General features: G+C 45.6%; 1 protein-coding gene across 4 annotated transcripts in view; it reads left to right on the top strand.

Annotated features, from left to right (window-relative positions):
- Positions 1-19669, top strand: part of LOC139421440 (RNA binding protein fox-1 homolog 3-like) — a 407216-nt gene that overhangs the window by 293212 nt on the left and 94335 nt on the right. Inside the window, exon 1 of one of the 4 annotated variants that reach the window (XM_071172351.1) lies at positions 8492-8652. The exons of the other annotated variants lie outside the window; for them this stretch is intronic. Within the exon in view, the coding sequence (XP_071028452.1) occupies positions 8527-8652 (126 nt within the window). The 5' untranslated portion in view covers positions 8492-8526. Of the gene's footprint in view, positions 1-8491; positions 8653-19669 lie in introns of those variants that run through there. 4 annotated transcript variants of the gene reach the window in all.

The following is a 19669-nucleotide window of genomic DNA, read 5'->3' as shown; positions in this document are numbered from 1 at the left end:
TGTGTGTGTGTGTGTGTGTGTGTGTGTGTGTGTGTGTGTGTGTGTGTGTGTGCTTGCGTGCGTGCGTGTGTGCGGCGTGGGTGCCTCTCCGGTAACAACAGCAGGAGCTCTGGGCACCCTCGGCCAGACAGAGGCTGGCAGCCTGGCAGGCACTCTGTATTTACACCACACACAATCACACCTCCGGTTTCATTTACTCTGTTATGATATGTGCATCTGAGGCGGAGTGGAGGGGAGGCAGTGTTGATGTATCAGCCGTCTTCCTGTGATCCTCTGAGGAAGATGTGGTGGCCATGGTTTGAACACCTGACCCCTAAGGGAGGGAGAGACGGTGGCACAGCAGAGATGGAAACTCATCTGGAGTTTCTCTCTCTGCTGTCGGTTAAAGAGTGATGGTGAGAGGTATGCCTGCTGGATAGGGGACATTACTGGGCATGGCCAATCTGTTCCAAATGGAATGCACTTGGAGTCAGCGCACCAATCGTTGTAATTGACCTTGCCTCGGGCCTTCGGCCGCTATGGTAACAGTTGCTACAGTAGCGTTGTCGAGGTAGGTTAGGAAGTTTGAAAATGTCATAAGGAGAATAATGCTCTGAATAATTTGACGTTTCATTGCTCAACGCATTCCATGTGTAATGACGCTATTTGTATTACTTGTTATTTGCTTTCAATCAAAAGTACCCTACTGAAATTCCTCCTCACTTACCACATTTCAGTTAGATTGTTTTGTCAAATAGTGACCCCTTGGTACAGCAGGACATGGTTGTCGTACTAAGCAGTGAAACCGAGGCATGCACTACGTGACAACATCCCCTAGAGCGTCTCTCTGAGGGACAGTAAATATTTCATCATCGATCTGAAGTGATTTCCTTGCATGGCAGTACCTTTGCCCTGTCAGCTCTCTCTCTCGCTCTCTCTCTCTCCCCCCTCTCTCTCTCTCTCTCTCTTTCTCTCCCCCCCCCTCTCTCTCTCTCTCTCTCTCTCTCTCTCTCTCCCTCTCTCTCTCTCTCTCTCTCTCTCTCCATCTCTCTCCCCTCTCTCTCTCTCTCTCTCTCTCTCTCTCTCTCTCTCTCTATCTCTCTCTCTCTCTCTGTCTCTCTCTCTCTCTCTCTCTCTCTCTCTCTCTCCCCCCCCTCTCTCTCTCTCCATCTCTCTCTCTCTCCGGTTCACCGGGCCCTGCAGGGCTAACAGAGCCTGACCCTTTCCTGTTTGCTGACCCCTCCTGTGCCTGAGCAAAACCCTCGCTTGTGTTCCTCCCACCTTTTTCCCTCCCACTGTTTTGGCCTGGGCTATCACCTGCTCCTAGCTGGGGCACTTCCTAGCCCGGAGGCAGAGAGGAGAGGAGGGGAAGTCAGTTAAAGCTTCCTAGTATTGACGTTGACTGTCCGCCGTGAGCCTTCGTCTCTCTCTCTCTTTCATTTTCTCTGAGAGCCAGAGGGGTGGTGGTGGTGAGGGGGGAGGGTGAGGTGATATACGGCAGCTCTGTGTGGGAAGCATGGTGAGTCCTCAGGCTTTCTGCAGTGTCGCAGCAAGACGGAAGAGTGCTCAAAAGTCCAAAAGGCCTGACCTCTCCCAGGCTGGTGAGTGATGGCCGGACGCAACCTGCTGATCCCAGCACTGGGTGCATTAGTTTGCAATAAAGAAAGCCGTGATTGTGAAACGCGGCGGGCGAAAACATATGAGGATGAATGACATCATATAAAAGCCAAGCACTGTTTCAGAATCCATTTACAGTGGCGGTTACCAGAGCCTGAAGTCTGTAGCAAGGGCCTACAGCAACAGCATATCCTAGTGGCTTAGATCTCACAGACAAACTCACCCACCCCTTCCCTAACCCATAACTATCCTTTCATCAGTGTTATTAGGTCTTGACAGCTTTGGGGAGACAAAACCAATACTTTAACTGTAGCCGGCTATTGACATTTAAAAGACAAGTGAGAGACAAACGTGGCTAATTTGGTGCAAGAAAGACTAGCAAATCCTGTTCCTTCATATCTCTGTGTTCTGTCTGTGTGATCACACCAGCAGCCCCCCGTGGCACAGCCTTCCTAATGACTCCGATCTGCACACAAAGTGAAGAAATAATGAGCGGGAGAGCGGGTACCTTGTTGCCTTAATTATGAGCCCAGACAAAGGAGTGCTGACTCTTCCACAAAGAGCCTGGCACGGTGAGACGGGTGAGAGGCAGGTTAAACACTCGCCTGCCTTGTCTTCCTGGCGCCCCGTTCCCGTACTGAACCAACTGGCGTAAGACTCTGCCAGGGATGCCAGGGAAAATGAGAGGGGTGGGGCGGGGAGAGTGGCCGGGGAAGTCTGTAAAATGTCCTTGTTATGATAAACCAGAGGGAGCAGCAGTCAGAAGTTTGTTATGTTAGGCTGCTATGACACAACCTTTAATTAGTGGGGATCCCAGGCGCTCTGGGCCTGAGGTTTAATCAGTGGACCTTTAGCGAGAGCACCACCCTCGCCTCGCTGCACGCCCTGAGGACACGCTGATCATGGCGTCCGTGTGCCCCCTCATCTACTGAGGGGTTCCGAGGCGCCATGGCGATGCCAGATAATGAGGAAGGCTTGTCAGAGGGGCACTCCAAGGGTCCCCCTTCCAAAGGCCCCCGCTGCCTCTCCAGTAATCTACCCAGCACAAAACACTGCTGCTGCTTTGTTTTCATTTCAAAGGATCTCCAGAGGTCTCCTCGGAGAGAGGAGGGGGAGTGAGGGGGTGTTGGGTCACAGAGAGACTACTCTAGACCACATAACATCTGGACCAAATAACATACTCTGAGATCAGTGATCTTTTTGGTACATCAGTTTACTGATTATATCAATATGTTCACTAACAAGTGGCAGCGAGTGATAAAATATCATTGAATATATATCAACGTGTTTACATTTGGTCATATCAAGTTCCTGTTATGCGTTGTACACGTTTGTTTCCTGTCTGTTTCTCTCTGTCCTCCTGATGGGGGAGCTGTGTCCATAGTGAAACCATGCAGTAGACTGACAGAGAGAGCAGAGGTAAGGATGTAAACAGTCATCTCTTATGATGATTATTGCTAGTAGTCAGTATTGATCAAGGCAATACGGTAAAACAGTGGGAAACAGGCATGTGCCTCCAATTGTTTGGGCCACTGCCTCTATTGCCTCTGATTATTGCTGACTCGGCTCAGAGCTCAGGGGATGGCGTCTTAATGGTATCACTGCTGCTTTCCGCCTTTACAGACTACATTACAGACTACATTACAGACTACATGACAGACTACATTACAGACTACATGACAGACTACATGACAGACTACATTACAGACTACATTACAGACTACATTACAGACTACATTACAGACTACATGACAGACTACATTACAGACTACATTACAGACTACATTACAGACTGCATGACAGACTACATGACAGACTACAATACAGACTACATTACAGACTACATGACAGACTACATTACAGACTACATGACAGACTACATGACAGACTACATTACAGACTACATTACAGACTACATGACAGACTACATGACAGACTACATTACAGACTACATGACAGACTACATTACAGACTACATTACAGACTACATGACAGACTACATTACAGACTACATGACAGACTACATGACAGACTACATTACAGACTACATGACAGACTACATTACAGACTACATTACAGACTACATGACATACTATATTACAGACTACATGACAGACTACATGACAGACTACATTACAGAATACATTACATACTACATGACAGACTACATGACAGACTACATGACATACTACATGACAGACTACATGATAGACTACATGACAGACTACATGACAGACTACATGACAGACTACATGACAGACTACATGACAGACTACATGACAGACTACATGACAGACTACATGACAGACTACATTACAGACTACATGACAGACTACAATACAGACTACATTACAGACTACATGACAGACTACATTACAGACTACATTACAGACTACATTACAGACTACATTACAGACTACATGACAGACTACATTACAGACTACATGACAGAGTACATTACAGACTACATGACAGACTACATTACAGACTACATTACAGACTACATGACATACTACATGACAGACTACATTACAGACTACATTACATACTACATGACAGACTACATGACAGACTACATGACAGACTACATTACAGACTACATGACAGACTACATGACAGACTACATGACAGACTACATGACAGACTACATGATAGACTACATGACAGACTACATTACAGACTACATGACAGACTACATGACAGACTACATGATAGACTACATGACAGACTACATGACAGACTACATGACAGACTACATGATGGACTACATTACAGACTACATGACAGACTACATGACAGACTACATGACAGACTACATTACAGACTACATTACAGACTACATGACAGACTACATGACAGACTACATTACAGACTACATGACAGACTACATTACAGACTACATGACAGACTACATGACAGACTACATGACAGACTACATGACAGACTACAATACAGACTACAATACAGACTACATTACAGACTACATGACAGACTACATGACAGACTACATGACAGACTACATTACAGACTACATGATAGACTACATTACAGACTACATGACAGACTACATGACAGACTACATGACAGACTACATGACAGACTACATGACGGACTACATTACAGACTACATTACAGACTACATGAAAGACTACATTACAGACTACATGACAGACTACATTACAGACTACATGACAGACTACATTACAGACTACATTACAGACTACATGACAGACTACATGACAGACTACATTACAGACTACATGACAGACTACATTACAGACTACATGACAGACTACATGACAGACTACATTACAGACTACATGACAGACTACATGACAGACTACATGACAGACTACATTACAGACTACATGACAGACTACATTACAGACTACATGACAGACTACATTACAGACTACATTACAACCCCACCGGCCTCTGAAACCCACAGGAAAATCACCATATTTATAACATATTTCCTGTTTGTATTTGATCTGTTACCGGGTGTTTCTCTGTTATATTTTAAAGGGATATTATCATCTGCTTTAAAAACAGTAATGTCTCAAATCAGCTGATTGCATCTCCTGTGCTTCTCATCTCCCCCACCTCTGTGTGAGTCCTGTCTCAGAGGAGTAATCACAGAGCTGGGCCAACTAGACAGACTGCATGACAGACTACATGACAGACTACATGACAGACTACATGACAGACTACATTACAGACTACATTACAGACTACATGACAGACTACATTACAGACTACATGACAGACTACATTACAGACTACATGACAGACTACATGATAGACTACATTACAGACTACATGACAGACTACATGACAGACTACATTACAGACTACATGACAGACTACATTACAGACTACATGACAGACTACATTACAGACTACATGACAGACTACATGACAGACTACATGACAGACTACATGACAGACTACATTACAGACTACATTACAGACTACATGACAGACTACATGACAGACTACTTTACAGACTACATGACAGACTACATGACAGACTACATTACAGACTACATGACAGACTACATGACAGGCTACATTACAGGCTACATTACAGACTACATGACAGACTACATGACAGACTACATGACAGACTACATTACAGACTACATGACAGACTACATGACAGACTACATGACAGACTACATTACAGACTACATGACAGACTACATTACAGACTACATGACAGACTACATTACAGACTACATTACAGACTACATGACAGACTACATGACAGACTACATTACAGACTACATTACAGACTACATGACATACTACATTACAGACTACATTACAGACTACATTACAGACTACATTACAACCCCACCGGCCTCTGAAACCCACAGGAAAATCACCATATTTATAACATATTTCCTGTTTATATTTGATCTGTTACCGGGTGTTTCTCTGTTATATTTTAAAGGGATATTATCATCTGCTTTAAAAACAGTAATGTCTCAAATCAGCTGATTGCATCTCCTGTGCTTCTCATCTCCCCCACCTCTGTGTGAGTCCTGTCTCAGAGGAGTAATCACAGAGCTGGGCCAACTAGAAACACACTGGAGAAACACATGACAAGGGGGATGGGGATAATAATCCTTATTATGATTATTATCAGGTTGCCACAGTGGAAATGGTGATCATGGTGATGAGGAGGAGGTGATAGAAGACAGTGATGATGGTGGTCATTGTGATGAGGAGGAGGAGGTGATAGAAGACAGTGATGATGGTGGTCATTGTGATGAGGAGGAGGAGGTGATAGAAGACAGTGATGATGGTGGTCATTGTGATGAGGAGGAGGTGATAGAAGACAGTGATGATGGTGGTCATTGTGATGAAGAGGAGGAGGAGGTGATAGAAGACAGTGATGATGGTGGTCATTGTGATGAGGAGCAGGAGGAGGAGGTGATAGAAGACAGTGATGATGGTGGTCATTGTGTGTTGGATGTTGGAAGTCAGCTACTGTATTCCATCAACAGTCTACAGCAATGGTTTCTCTTATTTTTTTCATTGGAAGAATAGGTCTGGCGTTAACTGGAGTTAACTGAGGATATCTCCAGCACAATTTGATAGATTGATTCCACATGACTCAAAGAAAGGCACAGTGGAGAACATTCCATCAATTCTCTCTTTGAAGGGAGTGATCTGACACAGCTCATTTGAATTATAAACAGGGAGGGAGAGAGGGGAGAGAGAGAGAGAGAGAGAGAGAGAGAGAGAGAGAGAGAGAGAGAGAGAGAGAGAGAGAGAGAGAGAGAGAGAGAGAGAGAAGCTATGTGTCTCTCTGCAGCAGTAGCAGCACCTGCTGGCTCTAGCCAAGTCATCTCATCAGAGAGTGTTATACAGTACAGTGACATGCAGCGGTAATACTGTCCGACTGCTTGTACTTAACACAGGCTCTTGGACCTGAACAAGACGTGTGCAGACATGCAGTCATACCACTGGTGTTCCAGTTAACACAGCCTCAGCCTTATCCAAGTCTCAATTAAGATCATGCTGATTGGTCATTTAGCAGAGGACCAACTTCTCCCTCCATTCTGTTCAGCTCAACAATTAGATGTACAAAACATATCAGCCAACAATTACATAATGTTATTACATTGTGCTGTGCCACTTATTGGTTTTCCCTAATCTGCAATCTGTGCTCTGTCCCAGTGTCTGGGGCTAATGAATAGGAAGTAGGGGTTAGTTGAACTCCTTCCTGGTGTAATTTCCCCCCTGCATACTATCTGAATGGGGCTGATTGAATCTGAATGGAGTGTCCCAGAGTGAGTTAATTTGGCACAGTGGACATGCGTCGTCTCCCACAGCAGGGCGTGATTATGATGGTCTGTCTGTGTCTGGGTGGGAAAGTGACCAAATTCACAATGATATTATTGTAGCTACCCCTGTGTCATAAATGGGTTGTGTTTGAAGGCTAACATCACACAGCCTTTATGGGAGCTCCATTGTGTTTTATATCAAACCCTTGTTGTTTCTACAGAAGAAGGAAAAAAAGATTAAAAAGGGACTTTACATTTGTAGCGTAAATCATTTATGGATAGACTCTCTCTCTGTCAGGGCGGATGTATATTTACTGCTCACAGATGAAGAGAGATGTCACGGCCGAAGCTAAAGCGAATAACGGGGCTTTGTGAATACATTTGCCAGACTTCTATGGATGCTGTGAATTCATATTTGCCATACATGTTGTATGTGTCCTTGAGTGCAGCTCTTGCATAGACGGAGGGAGACCGTGGACAGCATTAGGCTCTGAGGGGGGAGCCTGCAATTAAAAGGCTGTATGCAGCATCCCACGAGGTGCTAATGCCCAGGATCAGCTGCTGTTCTAATGTCATTTCATCCCCCCTGTTATTCACACGGCCTGTTTGATGTAGGAATACATCACCTCTTTTATCACCCCAACTCCCACCCCCGTCGACTGTACAACCCCCCATCCCCCCCTCTCCCCGGTTTTCACAGAACCTCCCCTTCTGTGTCTGAATGCTTATGTTGTCTTTTATCGCTTCCAAAGTAAACAGAGTCGCGCCGGGGACAAGCGAGAGCGAGATAGGGAAGGAGAGCGAGAGAGAGAGATAGGAACGGAGAGCGGGAGAGAGAGAGAGAGAGAGAGAGAGAGAGAGAGAGAGAGGTGGCACATGCACATTGTCAGTGTGCGGCTGGCTACCGTGGTTACTTACTGCAATAGACACACAAAAACAGAAAGAGAAATTCTCAGGAGGGAATAAAAGACCACAACAAGAGAGAAGGAAGACCAGTGCAGGAGAGAGAAAAAAGAGAGTGGTACGCTGCCAGAAGGAGAGAGAGAGTAGAGAGAGTGAGTGGGAACAAGAGAGCGAGCAAGAGAGAGCAAGAGACAGAGTAGCGAGGAAAGAGAGCGAAGGATCTTCCTGCTAAATGCGCAAAGCATCCCGTTACCACACGCTGAGCTCCATGGCCAACTCAGGCTGTCTGCTTCTCTCCGGCTCCGGGATGCTACCTCACTCCCTCCACTGTCCCCCTGCCTTCCTCTACCTACACCAGGTAAGTCTCTCTATCTCCATCCCTTCCTCTCTTTTTCGGTCTCCTCCTCTCCTTCCCTCTCTCTTTCTCTTTCTGTCGCTCTCTCGCTCCGTCTCTTTCATTCCTCTGTTTGCTCGGCAGCACGTGATATCATTGTGTTTCCCCGAGTACTTCCCCAACCCCGACCCTGACCCTTCCAACACAGACAGGGGGGGTCATCTCCTTTATTTTCCCCTTTTCAGCCTTTATTTCCTCCTTTTATTTTCCTCTAATCCGCCCTGTGCAGTTTTGAACGAGGGAATTCATGAATTAGTGACGTGGGACTGGGTTACGACATGTTTGTTTAGATCTCGGCTTCATGACTCATTTTGCTGTGATTGTAACACTGCATATTTTACTGTTCATTCTATGGTCATACTGTCCTGTCACTTTCCAATGTGTGTCAACACTCAGTCACTTATGTGCATTTTGTGAGAGGGGGACATTGAGCAACTCTCACTTTTCTGTCATGATTATCTACATTGATATTTGTTTGAGTAATTATATGAAGCTTCGATATTTGGTTTTAATTGATTCCTTGTCACTGGTCCCTCTTGCTTTGTGAAATCTTAAGATTCACTCTGCAGAGGAAAACAACTACCCAACAAGGTGACTGTTAAGAGCGGGCCCATATGCATCTCTTGAATTATTCAAAACATTTTAATTCAGTGAGGGGGGGTGGTCGCCTGTTCAATTGTGTTTTTACTACCACTAGCATGTGTTGCAGTAAACAATGTGTTACTGCAGTGATTGAAGCAAATAATGGTGGAGCCTCCTGCTTCCCCTTTTAAATCCTGCTCCCCATCAGGGTAATGGCCCCTCTCCCCTCCTACCCATCTGTCCAGCGCGGGCACACCCCGACGGCTAGGCCATCAGAGGGGGACAGGCATGTGGACGACCAGGTGCCGCTAGCACACACTTCATGTGGAGAAGCCAAGGCTAGGATTCCCCAAGGAAATACTGCTTTTATTCATGGCCTCAGGAATGTGTGTGTGTGTGTGTGTGTGTGTGTGTGTGTGTGTGTGTGTGTGTGTGTGTGTGTGTGTGTGTGTGTGTGTGTGTGTGTGTGTGTGTGTGTGTGTGTGTGTGTGTTTGCGTGCGTGCGTGCGTGCGTATGGGGGTTGGGGTCTATATTTGTGTATGAAACAAAGGGTGATATGTATGACAATTGGGAATTTCTTCAACTTTACCTCTGCTGTAACTGACTTATGGAAATAGAGAGGCTGGTCTACAAAGACAACATTATTTTCTGAAACACAAGATTACTGTACTGTATCTGTCCATATGATTTGTGGCTGACTAGTAAAAAATATATATATTACTTATTGTATGTCACATATGGGGCATATAATGTTAGTCCTGCTTCAAACAAATACATGTTTTGCTCTGTTCAATCCATATCCTTATTAAGTGGAGGAACACCTCAGAATTCATAGAAAATTCAAAAAGGATGTTTTCACAAAATATCAAAGCATTTTACATGAATCAATTATTCACATTCCCTTGTTATGGGGGTCCACCGGACCTATCCTACTCCTGTAGTGTTATTTGGGAAATTACTCTAGCCCTCTCCTCTCCCTCTTTCTCTGTGCTGACCCCTCTTTTGTATCGTGGCCATCGCTCCTTTTCAGACGGTGGCGGGTCACTGCATCCTCTGCACCTCTCTTTCTCCCCGAACCTCTCTTTCTCCCCGCACCTCTCTTTCTCCCCGCACCTCTCTTTCTCCCTGCACCTCGGCCCAGACACACCTCTCTTTCTCCCCGCACCTCGGCCCAGACACACCTCTCTTTCTCCCCGCACCTCTCTTTCTCCCCGCACCTCGGCCCAGACGCACCTCTCTTTCTCCCCGCACCTCGGCCCAGACACACCTCTCTTTCTCCCCGCACCTCGGCCCAGACGCACCTCTCTTTCTCCCCGCACCTCGGCCCAGACGCACCTCTCTTTCTCCCCGCCCCTCGGCCCAGACGCACCTCTCTTTCTCCCCGCACCTCGGCCCAGACGCACCTCTCTTTCTCCCCGCCCCTCGGCCCAGACGCACCTCTCTTTCTCCCCGCACCTCGGCCCAGACGCACCTCTCTTTATCCCCGCACCTCGGCCCAGACGCACCTCTCTTTCTCCCCGCACCTCGGCCCAGACGCACCTCTCTTTCTCCCCGCACCTCGGCCCAGACGCACCTCTCTTTCTCCCCGCACCTCGGCCCAGACGCACCTCTCTTTCTCCCCGCACCTCTCTTTCTCCCCGCACCTCGGCCCAGACGCACCTCTCTTTCTCCCCGCACCTCGGCCCAGACGCACCTCTCTTTCTCCCCGCACCTCGGCCCAGACGCACCTCTCTTTCTCCCCGCACCTCGGCCCAGACGCACCTCTCTTTCTCCCCGCACCTCTCTTTCTCCCCGCACCTCGGCCCAGACGCACCTCTCTTTCTCCCCGCACCTCGGCCCAGACGCACCTCTCTTTCTCCCCGCACCTCGGCCCAGACGCACTTCTCTTTCTCCCCGCACCTCGGCCCAGACGCACCTCTCTTTCTCCCCGCACCTCTCTTTCTCCCCGCACCTCGGCCCAGACGCACCTCTCTTTCTCCCCGCACCTCTCTTTCTCTCTGCACCTCTCTTTCTCCCGCACCTCGGCCCAGACGCACCTCTCTTTCTCCCCGCACCTCTCTTTCTCTCTGCACCTCTCTTTCTCCCTGCACCTCTCTTTCTCCCCGCACCTCGGCCCAGACGCACCTCTCTTTCTCCCCGCATCTCGGCCCAGACGCACCTCTCTTTCTCCCCGCACCTCTCTTTCTCTCTGCACCTCTCTTTCTCCCCGCACCTCGGCCCAGACGCACCAGCCGCCTGTGTGAGGGAAGTGACACACAGAGACTATAAGGACAATAGATTGAGGTGAAAGCCTTTTCCCTAGCAGTTTGTTTGAAGTCAAAAATGGGGAGACCGCATTAAAATGACTCTGAGTGCTTGGGTATTATGTTGGAACATGATGCTGTATGATATCACAGGCGCACAGAGTTTTATTACATAAAAGATTACTAAACCAATACTTTTTCCTGTTTTACGTTGCGGCAATTTCACTGTGTTGTTGTACCCCGACAGGCGGCTTTGATGCTCTTTGTAGTGGGTTGTTGTGTTTATGAATCTTGGCTAAATGTTTGTTTTCATTTACACAAGAAGAGACTCCCCGTTGTGTAATGCGAGAAATGCGGCTATTCTGATTACAAAATGGCAGTATCATGCTACCTCTCGCTGCTGTAACTCAGAGGGTATTTTGGGACTCTCTACTACATGTGAAAAGCTGCCTGTCTGTCTGCGGAGATGATCTCATCTTTTTCCTCCGTCGATCAGGACTTAACAGTAGCATATTCCATGACTTATGGTGTCTGATATTGACAGCACTGATGAATTACAGTACGGGTGTTTACTTCACTGCTGTATATGAAAGTAGAAATATATTTCTGATACAAATGTTGGGGTGGGATACGTAAACCCACAGTGTTTAGTTGTGGCTTGTACAGTTGCTGGGCCATTTTCTATTTAGCAGGCTTTGGGTGGGCATCTGGCTGTGGTCGTAAATGCAGCTATATTATCTAAGTAGGAAGCAGTTCAATTAAAAAGAGGGAGTTTCTTAAGGCATGTCTTACATATCTCTCTGTTTGAGCCTGCTACCATATCTGGAGATCTCACATTTCTGAAATTGCTTTCTTTGATTTGTAATTGGATTTTGTATCATCACATTCTGCTGTGTTGATATTGACCCTTATTGTTATATCTATTGATTGTTTCTGTGGGTGTTTTGCGTTATTCATTTCCCCTCACCCGTTTTTTGAATAGCATCTTAAATGGTTAGTCAACCTTTAAAGGGAGCTTTCATGCGTGTGTAGATGGGCAGGGATCGTCTGGTTTCACCTGTTCCTCTGTCAGTGGTGTACCAGGCAGGCAGCCCAGGGGAGGTCTGTGTCCTCCTCCACAGCAGCGGGCCACTGATCTCTCTTCTCTCAGTGTAACCGACTCCTGCCTGCATCAACACTGTGATCCCTTCTACACAGCCTGGAGTGGAGGGAAGACAGAGTCCGGGAGGAAGGGATGTGGAGAGAACTGGGAATACACCACTTTATCTATCTTTGCATCCCTCTATCCCTCCCCCTCGGTTCAGGCCTTCATCCTCCACCGCCTCCCCAGTGAGGGGCTGTTTTGCCCGGGGGGGGGGGGGGGGGAGACAGTATCTGACAGTATGGGAGATTCAGGTTCCAGGTCTCAAGGGACAGGGCTAATTCTAACGGTGAAGAGACAGGGCCTTTCTAGGGGATAATTATTGTAGGCCAAGCTGTACTATTGACAGCTGTAAATGGAGACGATGTCTTAAACTGGGGGCCAATAGATTTCTGTTCCTACATGGGCTGTGTGGGTGCATGGGAGATGGGTTTGAGAAATGAGCCACAGCCTCTTTGGGCTTTGGAATGAGAGTGTGGAGGAGGCAGGAGGGATGGGTTCTCCCCCTCCACTGACCTCATGGGGAAAGGTTAACTGAGAATGGTTGTCTCTTTAGGCGCGAAGCTGAATGAGACCCTCAGTGTACATGGCCTTTATGGTTAAATGGTTCCTGTTAAAGCTGGACCCGGTATTCTTTGAAGATTACGAGAGGGCCTGGAGAAGTGAACGACTGTTTACGACACCTTTCCACTTTTTTATATCCATTGACAAGTTATTTTATATTTCCATCTTCTGTTTCATAAATTTGAAATGCATTCATAGCATTTTAAATCATTTCATTTCGTCACCAAGAAAGCTGGGCTTGACTCCTTAATGCAGTCAATTTGATGCAACGCAATTCACTTTGATTCAATCAAACTCGATTCAAAAACTTCAAACCCTATTTCATTGTCAGAGAATACGTTTCATTGTGTATTTTGCCTAAGATTATTTCTATGGAGGCCCCTCTCTCTCTCTCTCTCTCTCTCTCTCTCTCTCTCTCTCTCTCTCTCTCTCTCTCTCTCTCTCTCTCTCTATCTGCCATTCAGCTGTTTTGTCCCTTAAACACCAAATTCATAACAGCAGAACAAAAGCGGAGGGGACTGATTTAAATGTTTTCTCACTTTTCCTCGCGGCTCTGGAGGAGAATTGTAAACCACAACTCAGTCGTTTATGTTGAAATTTCATTTGGTGTGTGAGCTGATCAGAGTGAGGGCTGCCTAGTTCTTCAGAGGGGATGCGAGTCACGCCACACTCCCTCCCTGTGACTAGTAGTTCTCTTAAGGCTACCTACCGACTTACTCTGTTAGACCGCTGTAAATGGAACCAAATTACATTTCCTCCTCACAAAGAAGAATGTCACAAACAGTTCAAAAGATTTACACAAGCATGAAGCCGTATTGTGGGAGTTTGAGGGTTCTGTCTCTTTGGGGGGGAAGGATTTGTGTTGATTCACAATGTTTCACAGGAGAATGCGTACTTAACATTAGAGTGGCGTGCAGTGCATTAATAAATGTATATTTACATTTTGCCAATAATGCTAAACATCTCCAGTCATTAATGGTACCCATTAGCCTAGAGTTGACCAAGCTTTCTATATGCATAGCCTACAGTGTCATGTGATTAGCATGCACAGTGCTTCTGAAAACAAAGTGCTGTTGTGGATATCTTAACTCTCCAGTATTCATCCAGATTTCTTTATAGCATGACACATCATTTGCACTCACTGTATGTAGACTTTTTGTTTTCTTTTGTTCTTCTGTATTATTGACTGTATGTTTTGTTTATTCCATGTGTAACTCTGTGTCGTTGTTTGTGTCGCACTGCTTTGCTTTATCTTGGCCAGGTCGCAGTTGTAAATGAGAACTTGTTCTCAACTAGCCTACCTGGTTAAATAAAGGTGAAATAAAACAATTTAATTTAATTGAGCTTTTAATCACTATTCATGTCAAATATTTACTGTCTCAGGAAAACTGATCCCAGATCCCGGAATCATTTTTCTCCTCATTTAAAGAAAGTGTAATGCAGTATTTTAATGTTTTATCGGGGGCGACACCAATACATGCCACCATGTGCATTTTACAACTATTATCATAGGACTATTATAGGAGCAGCCTGTGATCAAAAAGGGAAGTGAACGTGAATGTCGTCAACCCTGTATCTCAGTGGCCTCATTCTCTATGCAGAGATGTAATACAGCTCAAGAGTATTCGCTTGGTTTTGCAATCGCCACCATTACGTCCGCTTGAGCACTCCTTTAGCTAAAGAGAGACCGCGAGCGGAGCAGGCTGAGGGGGCAGCGAGAGGGGAACGAGACGAGAGACGCGACACAATGCCTCCTTGTCTTTACACTGCGGGAGCTCTCTCTATCTCCCTCTCCTCTCACACACACACACACACACACACACACACACACACACACACACACACACACACACACACACACACACACACACACACACACACACACACACACACACACAGGGATAAAACAGGGAGGATGATAACCCCACTGTGAAAATCCATTAGAACTATGTTTGTATGGGTGACTGTTTTTACTGAAATATAATCTATCCTGAGGTTTTCTGTTTCTCTGAATGGCTCAGTAAAATGCTTAAGCAGCCCGAGCAGCTTGACTCCAATTATTTCTTTACTGCAGTAACTTAGCCAGCTGTGATTATTATGTTTATAATGTAGAGTCACTCTCATACTGTCCTTCAAGCCTCCTCCTCTCAGCTGGATCCTCTCAAATGAGACATAATATCTTGTGTGCTGAGTTAACAGAGTGACCATAGAAGTGAAACAGCCATCACCTGCTATTAAAGCCACCACCTTTTTATCACCACCCTGCTTAATGGCAGTGGTGAACAGCAAAGCATTATTACCGGTTTCTCCGTTCCTCCTCGTGTTCCTTCCCTTCCGGCCAAGCTGTTTTTCCTCTGTCAGTTAGACGGGGCTCGTGAAAAATAGTTCTCTAGGTAAACACTGAAATTTTGTTTTTCAAAAGGTCATTATCAGCACCAGTGTGACTGCTGCTTGAGGAAATCATTTATCATATCAGAGACACTTTTTAGTAGTTCTCAGTGATTTTTTTAGATTTATTTCTGCCTCGACTTGCAATATTGCCGTGGCTAGCTTCTCATTTGGAAGCCGGTAACTGTATATATTACCATTAAAAGGCACCAGGGGTCATCCTCTAAAGAACATCAATATTTGAACTATACTGTTGTGGTTCAACATGTACTGGTGTATAAAAATAAATGGGGCTTGAAATTGATTTGAAGTTCTCTGTGAAAAAGTCCAAAGGTATTTGGAAATGAAAGTGAGGGGGAGGAGTGTGCCACCCGGCACATACCAAATAGATGACCTCTAGCAGGCACATTTATAATTGCTTTTGTTTCTTCAAATCAAATGAGCCCTTTTATTGTCTTTTTTTTTTTTTCAGAGGTGGGACTGAATTGTCAGTTAAGCCACATTCTTTTTTTAAAGCCTAAAGTTAATATGAAGTAATACCTTTAATTCTCATCACATCTCTGCCTCTCCTGTCAACACTCACATACCGAACAAATCACCGTTAGATGGTTATTAGAATAACAAGTGGGCCGTTATACACCTTCCTGCTAAGTGTTGAATAAACAAAACAAACGCTCACACTCTTCTTCTTTCCTGGCGGGCAACTGAACAGGAATGAGGTTCATTACTCTCCACTAGTTGGATAATCACCTCAAGAGGTGTGAAGAAGCTTGTGTAATTTCCCCCGAATCAGTGGCCTCCTACCCCGTCTGTCTCCATTTCGTTGAGAGCCTAAATCTGGTTGTTTTGTCTTGCAGCAGTTTGTTAGTGGAGCACGCCTCTGTGTTTCTCTCCAATCATCTATCAAGGTGAGCTGTGTGGGAAAGAGCATCGCCTCGGGGTTCCTCCCCATGTGCTTAGGAGGTTTTATTAGGTCCCACAGGACCACTGCTGTGGTGCCTTAAAAAATGGAACTTACAAATTACTGCCTCCACGTGCCGTGTGTGTGTGTGTGTGTGTGTGTGTGTGTGTGTGTGTGTGTGTGTGTGTGTGTGTGTGTGTGTGTGTGTGTGTGTGTGTGTGTGTGTGTGTGTGTGTGTGTGTGTGTGTGTGTGTGTGTGTGTGTGTAGGCTTACGTGCATATGCTCAATAGGTTTTTTTGCACATGCATTTATGCATAGATAAATGCACCCATGTGTGTGTTCATATGCGATTCAGATGAATGTAAATCAGTGTGTGAGTGAGAGAGTCTGAGTGCCATATTAGTACAGCATGTCCTTGGGAGAATATAGGAGTGATCATGTGCTGCATGTCTCCAGGGGGACTGTTGGAGGTGGGGTCAGTACCAGCTGTCATCTCCCTCACGGCTACTCTACACTTTCTGCTATTCATGTTAGGAGAGATGAGCTACTATGGAGTCACTCTCTCTGAACAAGCAGATATTTTCAATTTCTCACCACTGCTCAGACCTTTGCTTCTAATTTAATGAATCGGAATTGTAACTCCACATTGTTAGCATTTAGCAGTAGCAAGTAATGAGTAGTAATTAATGTTTTCAAAGAGGGTCGTAAAGGCTGAAAGACACCGCTTTTACGAAGAAAACGTTGAAGCAGCGCAGTCAGAGGAGATATTGTCAAGCGGAGAAAGGCCTAATTTACCAAGCCAACTGTTTTTGTAATGTAAATAACTTTATTTTGTCAGGCAGACCGCTATCAGTGCTAACGTGAGTAATCATTCTGATATCCTCGGCATTCTGGCTCCCTCAATGAACTGTAATAAACTGTAATAAATTACTCTGCTCATTTTTTCCAATGATTGCTCTTTCTGGTGCTTGGAGAGGAAGTGCTAATTAACTGAATGTGAATGAAATTCTAGGGCAGAGTGGTATCAATGTGAGGGAGACAAATGCGATTTAGCTCTGTCGAGAGCGAGTGGAAAATTGCTGCGTAAATTGGAGGTTGTTGCTGCCGAGAGTTTTCTGTGTGCTTACATTTCATGGGTGAGAATCCAATCTCGCAGGGCAGCACTGCCCTTTCTAATACACTCTAGTGTACTCCACCTACTCTATGATAGGGCTCTAAAAACACCCCACATCTCCTCTGTACCACACACACACACACATACACACACACACCCACACACACACACATCTCAAAGGTAAAAGACATTGTGAAGCCGAGGAGTTGCTGGTAGTGGGGGATAGATGGAGACTTCTTATGCTGTACAAACAGCAATTTGCCTCATCTTCCAATTGACCAAAATTCCTCACATTCCTTGACTTTAAGCAAAATAGACCGGACATTTTCTAGTATTCACAACTCTCTGCTTGTTCATGGAGCTTGTGTGTCTTTCTGTCATTTCCAACCTGTCAGAGAGTAGGTGCTTCAGATAGGTAAGGCAAGCCCTAACCTCTCTCTCTCACTCTCTCCTCTCTTCCTTTTTCTCCTTTTTCCTCTCTCTTTCGTCTCTGACTGCGATGGCCATTTTTATCTATGGGTTTGGGCAGTTTTGGAGAGAATTACGGTGACAGTGTCATGGAAATGATAGGCCGGCAGTGAGATATCTGTGCCTCATAAATTCTCCATTCCTCAACATACTTTACGAGGGAGGTTTCTGTGTGTAAGACAGCCAGTGTGCCACCGTATCCATCTCCACCTGCTCTTCCACTTCAGAGCCTAGCTCCCTCCATCCACTTTAAGACAGCAGCTCAGCTTCTGCTGGATTTATAGACGGCTGCACTAGCAACACTCATTTGAGAATTTATTTTCACTTTCATTTGGTCTGTAAACAATGCTTCTGATGATTTTGCGATACATTTTTTCCCTCTGGTGCTAGATTAAGTTTCAGGCTCTTTATTGGGGGGTCCAGGTAGTACCATTAGGCAGAGATGAAGAGAAGGAGATGAAGAGATGGAAACTACATTACATCAAGCTGATGCACTGCTGTGTGTGAAACTGTACTACTAAACCCCCATAAGGCCTTGTTGTAGTGAAGTATTGTTCTACTGTATCAGCAAAGGTCATGGGCTCCTCTGATTATACTGTATATGAAGGCAGATCAAAGGCTGCAGGATTGTAGATGTATATTTCTGTGTGATTTGTGTGAAGGGGCTTTTCCCTCAGAGAGCTATGCCCACCACGATATAGGGAAAAAGACAATCTAAGTTACAGTATAGAGTAAGTTAGCTGAGGGCCGTGGCTGCTGCTGTTATGTTGGTCGATGTTTCACATGTATTATTCTACACTCACTGTGTGATGTTGGCTGGCAAATTGCAGCTTCGCATTTCAAACACATTGATATTGCCCAGGAGTGGTAGAATAGGGAAAACATGATTTATGAACTTTTTCATTTATTTAATTATCCCTGTTGTTTTGAACACGCTATATACACCAGCCCTCTGTTTTCATTTTTCAATGAAGGTCTGAATTCACTTCCCTAAGATGTGGGGTGATTCGATGAGGAGAGTTTGAGTGGGTTTCCAGGGTTGTGGCACTTCCCAACTCAGTTAAAGTAGTGAGCTCCTCTCCTTTATTGGGTAAGCTTTGGCCTCTTGTTTGGACTGGAGAAGTAGTGGCTGGAACCAGTGAGGTCTGCTCCATCTTCAATCACATCTTCACACTCTCGCTCCCACTACCATTCTGTTCACACAAAGACAGAACTTCCCATAGGGGACTGAGCACCAAGCCTGGTACTGTATGTAGAACCAGTGGACCTGAAGATTGCAGTCATCACTCACTTGATCTTCATGGAAGACTTTACCCACGGATACCCCATGATACCTGTAAGTCAGTCAAATAGGGTTTGTGTTTGAAGAATACTCTATAGGTTTTTACAATCAGCTCCGGTATTCCCAACACGCCTCTGATGTCAGCACACCTGCTTATTGGCCAGACATACCTGTTTCTTTAACGAGACAGGATGCTCAATGGAAGCAGACAAGGCTGTTTCACAGGGGACTTGATCTAATCTACTCCCCCTCAACATGGACATTCACTGTCACTGACACACACACGTCATCTCCAA

This window comes from Oncorhynchus clarkii, chromosome 12 (genome assembly GCF_045791955.1).
Source record: "Oncorhynchus clarkii lewisi isolate Uvic-CL-2024 chromosome 12, UVic_Ocla_1.0, whole genome shotgun sequence".
Taxonomy (NCBI): Eukaryota; Metazoa; Chordata; class Actinopteri; order Salmoniformes; family Salmonidae; genus Oncorhynchus; species Oncorhynchus clarkii.
Note: the sequence above shows the minus strand (reverse complement) of the source record. Positions and strands in the feature narration are given on the sequence as shown.